This window comes from Morone saxatilis, unplaced genomic scaffold (assembly GCF_004916995.1).
Source record: "Morone saxatilis isolate NCDOM2014 unplaced genomic scaffold, NCSU_SB_2.0 Contig18, whole genome shotgun sequence".
In the NCBI taxonomy this organism is placed as follows: Eukaryota; Metazoa; Chordata; class Actinopteri; family Moronidae; genus Morone; species Morone saxatilis.
The window spans coordinates 29,276,874-29,290,703 of NW_023339740.1; the positions used below are offsets into that span (position 1 = coordinate 29,276,874).

General features: G+C 40.1%; 1 protein-coding gene across 1 annotated transcript in view; it reads left to right on the plus strand.

Moving 5' to 3' along the window:
* LOC118328771 (metabotropic glutamate receptor 7-like) overlaps positions 1-13,830 on the plus strand; it is a 119,918-nt gene that overhangs the window by 47,085 nt on the left and 59,003 nt on the right. Inside the window, exon 2 of the mRNA XM_035662670.1 lies at positions 11,540-11,756. Coding sequence (XP_035518563.1) covers positions 11,540-11,756 — 217 coding nt within the window. The remainder of the gene's footprint in view (positions 1-11,539; positions 11,757-13,830) is intronic.

Genomic DNA, 13,830 nt, shown 5'->3' on the forward strand with positions numbered 1-13,830 from the left:
TGAATATTACTTGTATAAAAAATATCTAAATATCAAAGAATCATTTGTTTGATTGAATTGTGCAGAATCTAACCAATCTAACGATATGTGTGTTGACAAACATTCATATTTGCATGTATGATCTAACTGGGACTCTGCTTTTCACTGAATACCAGAAGTTCTTGGATTGAGTGTCATCAGTTTGAGGTGTGCTTTCAATGTAGCTTTTATTTTTTTTGGATACAGTGGCTGTAGAATAAAACTGCTAGATTGAAGCCTTAGCTATACTTACTGGGCAATTACCCTGACATTCACACAGAGGCACACATGAAGTCTGAATTTTGGGGAAAAAGGAGGCAATAACCAGTTTTGCTGAAAAGTAATACAAAGTGTACATTACCTTTGAAAAGAGTATTGAATAATAAATTACATTTCTTAAGTGTCAAGCCTTACACTGCTCATGGCTCCCCTCCCCCGTCTACTGTCTTCAATAAAATTTACTTTCACTTTCATTTTTATTTTTAGTCAAACTCACATTCACTGTGTGGAGCGTCTGCAGGTTGAAGCAGCAGTGTTGTAGTTATCCACTTTTCTTTCCTGTGGCTGAACTCGCTCAGAGGAATCTGTCAGTTTGGTCTGAAGGTGAATCTGATCATTTGTTTTTCAGTCTGTGCGTCTCTCTTTAGTGAGGAAGAATAACAACCTGTTTCCTGGTTTGTCTCGGTTGATTTAGGTGAGAGGAGGAGTTTGGTCTTCCCTGCTGAATCATAGACATATATATACATAGACGCAACATTGGCCGCCTGTTTAACCCTAAATGAAAGCAAAACTTGCTGACACTGAGGACCTGCATTCTGTATATAACATTATGATTATTATAAATATCATAACAATGAATTATTGTCCAACATTTAAGTAATTCGATTCATGTAAGCCTAGAATAAACCCATGTCTTGATCGTCTCACCGCTTGTGTAGCCTATTAACTATAGATATAATAAGTATAGTGACAATAAAAACATTAACTTTTAAATATAAAAATGACTCAATTAAGTTGGTTTTGAAATGTAAACATTATAGTGCTTTTTAACCAGAAAAGTTGCAACTCCCCTTGTTTACCTGTCAGTCTTACCTGGTTCAATATACCGGTGATGTTGATGTATGTCAACAACAGGCCGAAGCAGCCAATACAGCATTTATGTATCTATGTCTATGTGCTTTGGATATAACACAGGGGTGTGTTTGTGGCTAAAAATGTACACAGCACATTGATATTGTGCAACTGGCTGTTACAACAGTTAAGTTTATGTTCAAAAGTAGTCTGAATGTGGTCCAGGAGTTAAAACATGACTGACAAACTGGGAGTTAATGTACAATCAGCATTAACTTTAATGTTAATTAATGTTCTGAAATCACCAATATTATATAAAGTCTGAACCCAAACTGAGACATCCACCTTAACCACGAGATGTCACGAGATTTAAATAGAGTGATTCAATGACTAACAGCAGAATTCAATTTACAGACAGAATCATCTCAGTTTCATTACATCAAACAGAAAAATGTTCATGTAATTTGATTTCAAAATGTACATTTTACACATTTTAAATATTCCATGACCATTTTAATCTGGAATAAAGGTTGTTGGAGCTAAACAATGATTGGCAGCTCAACAGTTATTGATACATTTATTATTTTATCTTTATTTTAATCCCATCTGCTCCCATAAAGTGGTTTCTGGTGTTCACAGCTCCACACAAAAGTCAGAATGATAATAAATGATCAAATATTTTATCATATTTGAAAAGGCTAAATGAACCAAAGATAAAGACCAGATAATATGTAAGTGAAATATATTTTAATTAACCAGCAAAGGTCACATTGAGATTAAAAATCTCTTTTTCAGGAGAGTCCTGGCCATAACAGGCAGCAGCACAAAACGAGAACAAGTAACAGATACAAAACAAAAAAGACAGAATTATAACATATAACATCCCAGAGAATAAAACTGCAATTGAAGCCATGCATCCAACAATATCAGTTTGAGCATCAACACCCCAACAAATTGGTCTCCAGATCTTTTAAAATTGATTTATAGGCATACAAAGGAATCCGATCATGGAGATTAAAATCTTTCTGTAGTATATTCCAGGCTGAGGGTGCAGAGTACGTAAACACCCTGTTCTCAATCTCTGTAGGAACATTTGGTCCAGACAAAATATAAAAGTCACAAAAAATTCTGTCGATCAAACGTCTGTGAAATATGAGTTCATAGACAGGATGGTAGCAACCCAAGAACTGCCTTTGATATGAAAGTTCACCAGTGTGACAAATAATTTTACATGAAAAGGTCAACAATAGAGACAAATTGTCAAGGTACATAAAAAGAAACCGAAAATAAACACAATAACTGAAACAAGAGTAAACATATCTTTGTAGTAATAAATAACAGCAGAAGCAGGTTAAATTCAGTTTCCCTTTAAGAAATAAACAATTTAAATATAATCATCCTCTTTATCTCTAACTGCTCTGTTACACTGTCACACTGACCTTCACTGGTAATATCTTCACTTCTTTCAGAGTGGTTATATATGGAAACATCCTCTCAGTGAAAGTGTTTGTGAAGGTGTGTATGTGTGTGTTAGTACAGGAATCAAGAATGACAGCCTAACCTCTGTTCCAGTCCAGATTCACTCTGATCCTCTGGACCTTCTTCTGAACTACGAGATCAGTGGATGGAGCTGATGGTGACCATGCTGAGTATTTACCTCCATAGAACTCTATTTCCCATAATCCAGACCGTATGTCTCCCTTCCTTTGGACAGACTCTCTCTATTCTGTTCTGTCTCCCACCTCGACATCCCAGCTGTGAGTCCCTGAGTTAAAGCCCTCAGAGCCCAGAACAGAGCAGTAAGAATCAAACCTCTCTGGATTATCAGGAAGCTGCTGTTTCTCTCCTCGTCTCACACTGGTCAGATCTTCAGACAGGATGAGTTCTGGATGAGCAGTGTTTGGATCCAGAATCACAGGAGTGTAGGAGACCATGTCCTGTTCATCTTGTTCAAGATTTCAAATGCAGACTGCAGAGAGCCTCTGAAGATCTGTCACCAGGTTACAGGGTGGTTCGTACTTTGACAATCTCTTAAAAACCGGACACTCGTGTGTTGGTTTCTCTGTCCACCAGCTCTTCAGACAGTCTTTACAGAAGCTGTGGCTGCATGACAGAACAACAGGATCTCTAAAGACATCATGACAGACCGGACAGCAGAGATCCTTCTGATCTGGAAGCCATTTTGTTTCTGAGTTAAGCTGAAAACAAACACAGAAAATACAGTCAGTCACTGCTCCCTTCCTTCTCTACTAACTTCACTGAACTTTACTTTAAGTTGTGTTTTTAGTCAAACTCACTTTCAGTGTGTTGAGCGTCAGCAGGTTGAAGCAGCAGTGTCGTAGTTTCCCACTTTTCTCTCCTGTAGCTGAACTCACTCAGAGTTGTTAGTTTGGTCTGAAGGTGAATCTGATTGTCTGTTATTCAGTCTGTGCGTCTCTCTTTAGTGAGGAAGAATAAACTGTGTCCTGGTTTGTCTCAGGTGAGTCAGGGGAGGGGTGAGACTTTGAGACACCTCCTCTGCTGAATGCTTTTCATGTAAAGCAGGTTGTGTTTTATTCTTAAGTACTGATTAATTGCTGATAATGTAGACTGATATGGTGCAGCAGGCTAATGCAACTGTGTTCATGATTAAAAGTTGTTTTAAAGTAGGTTGAAGAGTAAATATGTAGCCTAGCATATTAGACTAATGTTCCTCAAATGGGGGTATGCGTTTCCCTAGGGAGTACTGCAGGGGGCACATGACAGAAAAAAGTAAGGTAAAAAATAGCAGCCACGTATAACTCCAAAAATAATTACACTATAAGTTAAATAAAAAATGTAAATGTACATTTTATATTTGGTACTTTACTTTCATTGCAATTGTCATGAAAATTGGATTTGTGGTTGATGCACAGCAGCAATACAGCTGACAAACACAGAGAAACAAGTGAAAAAATCCAGATGTTTTAATGACGAACATGATGAAAGAGCTGCAACCCTTCCAAAGCATTATGCTTTTACAGTTAAAAGGTTTTTGTCTACCAAAAATGTTTTCCTGCTGGTCAGGGCTGGCCCAAAATTGGACCAATGAAAGTTGCCAGGGTCCCTAACCCTAATTTTCAGCACTCGTTCACTTTTTTTCTTACCCTAACAATCTCATTCCTCCTGCCTAAATCTAACTAACGAAGGCAACAAACACAAACCAATTAGAGACAGAGAAGAATGACAGTGCCAATAATTAATGGTGCGTACATATGTAAAGATGAACGACATTACAGCTCTCCAAGAGTGAAGCCACAACATCACTATTGCCCCCGAGGCTGACTTCAGTATAGGTCATAAAGCATGAAAGAGTCCTAATTAAATACTGTATGCGAGACATATCGGTCCAAAAAATATATGGAAGAAGAAAAAAATTAAAAACTGAAGGTAACAAAGTGTGTTTGCAGCAATCAAACAATTAGCGTCAAATTATTGGACTTGGACTAATTAATAGTTAATATTAATATCACAGTTACTATTATATGAATCAAATACAGTACAGACCTCTGCCCTGTATCTACAGCACTGATCTATGCCCTGTATCTATATCACTGATGTGTTCCATGAATCTATAGCACTGACCTCCGTCCTGTATTCAAACTCTGTAACTTAGTATTATTGTCAAATGGACTCAATCAAATCTGTCTCTGAAAGACAATTAGTGTCAGATTATATGACTTAATAAAACTAATATTAATAATATTGTTATTAGCAATATAACTATTGTTACTATTATAATAATTACATAGACAAAAGACCTCTGCCTTGTATGCAGCACTGATCGATGTTGTGTATCTGTCCTTTCCTTTGTAACTTGTAACTTATCAACTTTCTGTCAGTTTCTGTGACTTTTCTCTTCGTCCTTTAATATTTTCTCTCTCCAAAGCCCGTTGTGCAAATAATAATCGGCTGCATATATAAACAAAGCTTTGATGCAAAGAATTTGTATTGATGATATTTTGGTAATCAAATTTCTTGAGGAATTGTTTGAGCTAGCACAAACTTTTAAATCCTTCCACCTGTTTTGTACCCGTACCCAGACTCTGAGTGCTGACACTCGGCTCTGACCCCTCTGACTTATAGCCACATGTGTGCCGAAAGGACACAAGCGACAGCAGCCACCACAGATCACACAGACAAACACACTCATTTAATAGACATCAGCGTTCAGCAGAAGGTCAATAACTTCAAGTCCTCTTCCATTGAAGGCACGCACAAATGTCAGATGGAAATGTCAATAACCGTGTTTGGTGCATCACTGTGGCCACTCAGACTCCCTTTTCTCGCTCTCTCTTTGTCTCTTTCTGAATGTCTACTTTCTCATTCCACTCAGGTACGGAGAAGCTTCTGGGCCCTTGAATCAATTTTGGATCTCTGTCGCATTGTCATTCCCGCCTCATACTCCTCTCTCTTCCTGTTCCTCTGTCTCCGTTTTTCCTTCCCCTTCTGTCAATCCCTCCGTCTTCGGTTGTCTATCACTTTTCTGTCCCCTCTCCCCTTCTATTACAGTCTGTCTCAGATCAATGCAGCTTTAGCTGGCGTCACCTTCCAGTTCAGGTCATGTTTGCTTCTTTCAGACTTCCCTCCGCCCTCTGTCTTTCTGCCTCTTGTGTCTCGGATCAATGCAGGGTTTAGCCATTGTCACATTGTAGCGCAGGTTGTGTTTTATTGAAGCTGTCAAGGTGCTGACCTTTCCATGTCCGAAGGAAGAAAGAGGGATGCCAGCAGGTATGATAGAGGGAGAGAGAGATGACCAAGCTGCTTATGAGTCTAATCTATCACAGGGGCAGAAGGTGGTTTGCTGCCAAACTTTGGGGTTCAAACACAGATCCTTCATTTTTTTTTTTTTCATTTCTCATGTCACTCACATGCTATTTATTTTTTTGTATAAATAACATTCACTGGTATTGTTTTCTCCCTGTTTCGGTACAGTTAGCAATGAAAAAAAAAATCTGGCCATCAAGCTTCATATAATCATCATGAAACTACATAAATAGAATTAGGCTCAAAGCTGAAGATGATAATTGATCATATTTACATAATATTATATATATAATTTTTTTCTTCTGCATCTACCTATTGTGCATGTTACATCGTTTGGAGCTGCTTTCATAAAGGCTTACTAGCTAATTAAAAGTCTTTGGCATGCACCTCCAATTCAAAATGAAGTGCAATTCATCAAAAGCATTTTAGTGTGTAAGAGCTGAGTGGAGCGTCTGGCATACTCCCCAAATCTAACTTTGCACTTCTGCATATTTCTCCTGTGTCTCCAAAAGCATCAGTAGATAGTTTTTCAATAAAGATGTTTTTAATTTACTAATTCCAACAGATTCCTTCTCAAATGGCAACAGTTTAAGGAATGACGAGGTCAGATTAAGGTGGTCGGTAGTTTACACTCCCAGACTGGGATTATTAATGTCCAGATGAAATTTAAAAAAAGCCTTTTTAACCCTTCGAGATTAAATCATATTGTACTATTAGTTTTAGTAATAGTTATACTGTTTAGCAATGTTTGCCAAAATCTTATAAAAATCTTATAAAAAATAACATACTGTAGACTGATTTCTATGTAAAGGTTTCAGATTGGATCAAAATCCAAAGGATGGTCCCGAGTGCCTTCTTTCTCCGCTTCCCTACAGTGTCACTAGTGTGCAACACTGGCTAAGGTTTTATAAATGGAGTCTCTAATGTCTACAAATGACCAACACCTACCACGAGAGTGATGTGAGGCAGGGGCATCCAGCTAGCTAACTGTAGCTAAGCTAAGCTGGCGTTGGTTGCTTCGTGGTGTTGGCTGATGGGGTGCAACGGCGAGCTAGTTAGTAGTCTAAAAATCACAGTTAGTTATTTTACAGTATAGTTTTATTTTATTTTAAGTGTGTAAGTGTTTGTCCCAGTTGGCCGACGCCCAGGATGATGCTAGCTCGCTCTGTCAGCCACATTACAATCAGATATAACAAACATTTCATTTTTTAATTTGCAATGTTTAATGTTAAAAATCTTGTTCACATCTGACAAGTTTTTTATTATTTATTTAATTATCTCTTATAAGTCCATGATATAATAACTGACAAACTATAATTCAGCACAATGTTGAAGCTGGAGAGCAGACTAACTATACCACTATATGGAGAGCTCCTCTCATTCTGTCTTCTTACTGTCACTGATCACCTCAAGGTTCTCAGTTGAAAAAATTGGAGTTGAGTCAGTTTCTGCTGACACCGATGCTTCAGAAAACTGTAGAGGACTGTTTTGGGCACAAGGCTGTACAGAAATGAGAAAAATCAAGCAGCTATAGCAGTCTTGTTAATTCACTGATTCACTGGGAGCTCCTAGTGAACAGCACGGCCAGACCGGCACTATGCAGACGGAGGGCAGTTTGAGGACCGGGAATACAGGGGATTTGTTCCCTTGAACCCTGAGTTAGCTAACGTTAGCTGCACAAGCTAACTACCTGACGTTAACTGCACAAGCTAGCAGCTTGGCTCGCAGCCCCTCCGGGACGTCCTTTGTCTGTCCAACAGCGTGGGAGAAGCAGTGATTTTTAAGGTGGAACGGGGCCTTTATTCAGTGTGTTTAGGTGCGTTTAAGTGCAGCAGGTCTGTTGTTTTTTTGGAGAGGGAGGAGAGGACCTCTGGTGGATCAATTGGGGCTCCGCGCTAGAAACCTCCGCAAACCATGAAACAGCTGGGAAGGAATTTCCTAACCGGGAGGAAGGCTTGGACTGCAATGACGCCACTTCGTGCTACGGGTCCCCGCCCCCCCCCCCGCTATGACGCCAATGGTTTGTGGGGAAGACAACAACTCCCATGATCCATGCTGCTTCACCACCACCTCATCACACTTCCTGTTTCGTTACTGTTTGGATGTGAGAGACCCCCTAGTGGCAGAAATTACAAATACCAGAAATCATTATATCAAAGTCCACTGGATGAAGAATTTTTCTTGGACCTCTGTGGAGAAAAATACCACCTCCTCTGCCAACAGGGTTTGGATCAATGTCCTCCTACCTTTACTGGCTCCTGTTTTTACTCCTCCTTTTCTTTGCTGTCAGCCCTGTGATGTGTCTCTCTGCACACCAGTAACTTAAGTTTATTTAGAGGATTTGTATTGTGCGCAGATGGTACCCGTCCCTGATGACAGAGTGGGACAGACTAATGGACACTGGAGATAATGGGGATTCTTTCTTTCTTTCATCTTACATGTTTTTCTGAGTGTGCAAGACAATGCCTAAAATAACTGCAATCAACCTGAACTCAATGTCCATCACTTTTCATCATTGCCATATTGTGCGTGTGTGTCAAAATGTCAGCACAATAATACGGTGCCCTGTACGCGGTTCATCTGTGTGACTGGAGTAGATTCTGACAGGCAGCTGTCTCTGCAGGAGCTCGAGGACGTGGACGTGTCTGGCCTGATGCCATTTTATGCTTTACTTCAGAAAGCATGGCCAGCTCTCAAGGCCACCTGGGTACCCGCTGTGTTACCACAAACATGCCCGTTTGAGGAGCTGCTCTTCTTCAGTAGTCTTATCGGGCCCTCTGCCACCAGGGAACCCAGCTCACAGGAGGAGAGAGCCATAATATCAGGTCATCAAATCTGCTGCACAGGTTGCTGAGGAGGTCTGAGCTTTCCTGATAACAGAGTCTGACACAAAATCCAGAGAACAAACCAAGAGCCTAACTGTTAGCATTAAAAATGTTTTTATGTACACTGGGTTCGGGCAGGTCTTCTATGGGTGAGTTTTAGATTGGACCCATGAAGACCTCTACTTTCTATTAAACCGCATCATGAAGTGTATCCTTGTCTCTGCATTAGTTGAAACAGAGTTAATTGTTCTGAAACTGCTATTGTGTAAATTATGAACCTTCATTTCTTTATTTCTTTGTGACACGACGGTCAGCCATCGAGCCATTGGTGAGTGTCTGTAGCTCTGTTTTTACGCTGTTTTCTGCTGATCAAATATGAATCAAGATTCAGTTACTGCATTGACTATTTCTCTCCTCAAATATTTTCACAAACATATTTTAACGTATTGTTTATCTGGAATAAGAGAATGTGTGTGACCGGGCGAGCTGACAATGTTTCCTGCTACAGACAAGTCAAAACTAGTAGCAGGTCACCTCCAATGGCTGCAGAAAACCTGGTCCTGACAAATATAGCTGTGCATGTGTGCCTCTGACTTAGGCTACCTTCAGGGACACATTTCAGACAAAAGACAACTTAATTGGGGACAAAAGCTGTGTCCTTAACCTAACTAGTTTGGATATAAAGTCATAACTAATGCAGGTGGTCAATCAATTATTAAAGAAAGTTCCCTCATCATGGTTACAGTGTGCATTAGCTTTCTGGATGGCATTGCAGCACATAGATCAGTTAAATATCAAAAGAATACAATTCTGTTATATTTTATGATTTACAGTACCTTGAGGGACTGTAACTGTATAGTTCTGAAGTTGTAACTTATCTCTGTGTTGCAACTGCTTTTATTTTAATATAATTAATTTAATTCTTAAATCACAATTTAGTAATAATTTACATTATAACGAGGCTGAGTCTGAACTTGCAGAGCTTCTCCCATTATAATGTTTTGGAAGCTTCTGATTGTCACATCAGTTGATATAGTTTAGTTTTGTATTTCCCCCCAGGATGAATAAAGTATTTCTGATCTTATATGAAACATTACATGTGTTGAAATTACGTCTTTACGTAGACCACGATGACGTTGGAGAAATACCTTCATACCAATCAATATCATCTCTCTGTCAGCCTACAACTGAACAAATGGTGGTGAAACAGAATCTTCTCTTCCAGCAGATCTTGTTTCACCAAAACACCAGAATTCTTTAATGGGATTAAATCGCTTTAAACTGATTTTCAAGTAGATTTTAAGTCCCCGTGCTGTTTTTCCTGCTGCAGGAGGATACTGATCACCACAATTTAAAGTAAATGAGGTCCTGTTACAATGTTGACAGCTCAGAAAAGGCCTTTGGTAATAGAAACAGGAGAAGAATAGGCAGAAACTGCAAATAAGCAGCTGATTATGTGCTAGAGTCTCACTAAGTAAGTAAAAAAAAGTGTTTGGGCTGCAAATGGTATTTTTAAAATCCAATTTTCCCCCAGATCTTTGTCTTATTCATTTTTCTTTCTCTTTCAATAAAAAACAAAAATAATGAGGCGAGTGTTTAACCTCCCGCCTCTGCATGCGTCAAACTCTGAACCCGAACGTAATGTGAGCGTGAGAGCATCTCCCAGATCAAAGGGTAATTGGAAGAAATATCTGGTGGAGGGATTTGCAACTTTAAGAGTTTCTCAGAGACTTTCCTCAGGGATGGAATTTAATTTTTGCTGCCCATTAGTGAAGACCTTGATGGACAGAGATCAAATAATCCCTGACCTCCCACAGATTTTCTATAATTACCACTAACACCTTTTACTTTTTGCTGTGTCAAACTCATTTTCCAGCCAACAGAGAACATCTGCTGCCACATTTATACTCTTACATAGATTAGCTCTGACGAAAAGTTACTACGTTTACCTTAACCAAACTCAATTTCCAGTTCAATAATTTAAACTGCGGCTTCATATTTTAAAGACATCTTTTATCAGCCCCTTTAAAAGGAATTTTCCTTCTCAAATTCATTTCTTCCTTTATTTCTAAATCTTCTTCAGCTTGTCTTTTGGAAATATTTCAGTGTTACGATGTTGGAATATATTTATTATGTCTGACATTAATTCATCCCATGATTAATTTATCTTGGTTTATTCTGGCTCTGTTCTTGTGTTCTTGTGCTGTTCTAGACCAAATAACAGGAAGTCTTTCTTGGCACATTTTATGGAGATAGTGATGGACCTGACCACAATGCTATGCAGCTAACACTATGAGCTAACGTAAGCGCCTACCTTCCAATGTACACAGCTGGACACACACAACACAATCTCTGAGAGCGACAGGGAATCCAGTACTGATGTGGTTTTCTTGCCAGGTTTGTCTCCTGGCATCTCGGGCTGAGATGTTTGTAACACATCGGCCCTCAGAAACACTCCACTCCGGCGGCGTCAGAAGAGAGAAAGCGTTTCATTGGATGCAGCATTAGTATACGCCCCAGAGTGCAGGATGAGTCATCAACTACTTTTATTGATTATCAGGAAACTCTAAAATACCTGAAACAGGACTTCCTGTCCCTGTTGGAAGGTAAAACATTGTTTAGTTGAACTGTTATTTTTCCTGTCCTTTAGTATCTGTCCTATAACATTATTACGTGGTCCTCTCAAATGAAACAAACTCAAGTATATTTCAGTCTTTCGTGCCTTCTGCCTCAACGCTGTGATAGGAGGAAGATTTACGAACACTATACCTCACATTTCTACAGCAGCTCTTCAGTGTGATCATAACTCATCCTCCTGTTCCCTCTGTCTCTCCCTCCAGATCCCTCAGATCAGCTATGCATCCACCGCGCCGGAGCTAAGTGACGACCGGCGATACGACTTCTTCTCTCGGGTGGTCCCTCCGGACAGTTTCCAGGCCCAGGCGATGGTGGACATTGTCAAGGCTATGGGCTGGAACTACGTCTCCACTGTGGCATCAGAGGGCAGCTACGGGGAGAAAGGGGTGGACGCCTTCATGCAGCTCTCCAGGGAGGCAGGTAATACTGCGGGCTGTGGGTCAAAGACGATCAGTTTCAGAGTTTTTTTTATTTCTCACGAGTTGGGAGTGATGCCGGGTTGGACACGTCTGCTTGTTTAGTTCAGTTTGTTTGGGCTGGCATGAAAGCTGTTAAACCGTGGTCTGGCCTAACAGGATTGAGACCAATGGAAAAAGAGGGTCTGAGTGGGTTTCTGATCCAGCTCTGGTGCTATTTGTGATCTAAAACCAATGCTGACAATGTGAGAAGATAAGAATATGTCGATCGATTCCATTTGTTTCTCAAAGGTTATATATATGAGATACAAATCATTGATATATCAGCTAACAGCTATTCTCTATGTAAAGATAAGAGGTCACATGGTGTCTCACTCCCTCTGCCTGCAGAGTTGCTAATCATTAGAAAGACTAACAAATATTAAGACAGACATTCTTTTTCTGTGTGAAGTGTATTTTACAATACGCCATGTAAAATTAGTGTTTTTTTTAATGGGGTCTGGTGGGCCGCAGCACCCATTTGTTTTGAGATTTGGGTACTCAAGCGTGATATCCAGTGAAGTTTGTGTCTGTAACCTTTAATCCTCATACTTAAACCTAAAACAGATCAGGTGTGAATTGTTGAGTCACAGAAGCTTGAAAGGAATTAATTACAGCGTACAGTGATGTTGGTTGCTCTCTGAATAATCGCAGTGACATTTACAGCAATCTGATGACTCTTCACAACTCACCAGCAAGGCTGCGTCCTGACATTTATGTGCTGGAGTTTTTAGGGCATTATTAAAGGACACAGCGCTGCCAGGGTGCACACAGAAATCTTTTAACTGTGCTAACACCAAACAGTTGCCCAATATTTCCACTTGGATAAGCCGCTGGTCATTGATCTGTGCTGGGTTTTGAACAGTGATTTGATTAAATGATTTGCCCACCAGTCTTCCTCAGTGTCACTGCGAGAGCTACTCGCACTCTTTATCCCTCACAACAGCTTCTGTTTGAAAGGAACTTCAGGATAAAACTTTGGGCTGTAACCACCGGCTATGTTCTGGTTTTTAAAGATAATGAACAGATTAATCAATGAGCAGATTCTCAGGGAGCAGAACAGATGCTTACAGTTTGTACACAGGATCAGTTCATTCACTGTATTATCAGTTTAATTACTAACATCAGTGCAGATGAGAGAAAATATTTGTTTGACAGTTTGATCTGAGTTTGTGAGTTTGATTATGGTCTGTTTGACTCTAAATGGGACCATCAGTTACTAAATGAACATCATGCTGTATGGAAGAAGACTGAAACTAGAGACTGAGACCAGAAACTCATAAGACTTGCCGGTGCGTCAAGCTTTTGTTCAGTCAAGCGCCGGGGTGAGTAATCACTATTATAATCTGTTCAATCTGTTCTGTTTTAGTAAACTTTAAAGCCTAATCTGAATTGCCCGCCAGCTATTTGATATAGGAAGAAGTTTTTGCGAGGAGGTGTTAGCTCCTCACATTAGACTGCTCAGTATTCAACAAGATATGCATCAGACGATTATTCGCTCGTTTCTCACAGGCTAGAGGTGTGCCCGGTCACAGCGCAGGTGGGATACAAGGCAGGGTTGTCTTGCAGTCCCTTGCTAGGACACTCTACCTTGTGGGACTTTTTGATTGGTAATCTTTAGGTTGAGTACATGTCGCGTATTGACTACTAGTGATAAGTTAGACATATGAGAATCCTGTTTACATGTCCCAACCCCCTGACTGTGACTTGTAGAGCTCATTCAGAACTCGCCTGAAGGATGAGTTTCGCCCGAGATGAAGTCAGGGAGGTTGGAGAGAAAAGCCATTGAGATAAGGAGAGAAACTTCTTTCATTGCAGTAAAGAGCCCCGAGTCCTGCGCCACCCTGTTCTGGACGGTGAGGATCACCCTGTGTGTGCTGGGTTTGTTGTTGTGTGCTTGTGTCCCCGTCCAAGCTCCGCTGAGTAAAAGATCCTGGTGTGCGTAAATGGTATTGATTACCGGATGTGGTGGTGTGTTGGGGTTCCTGTGTTTGTGGGTTTGTGAGTCTGGTGGTAAGCTGGATGGAAGGGAAACCTCC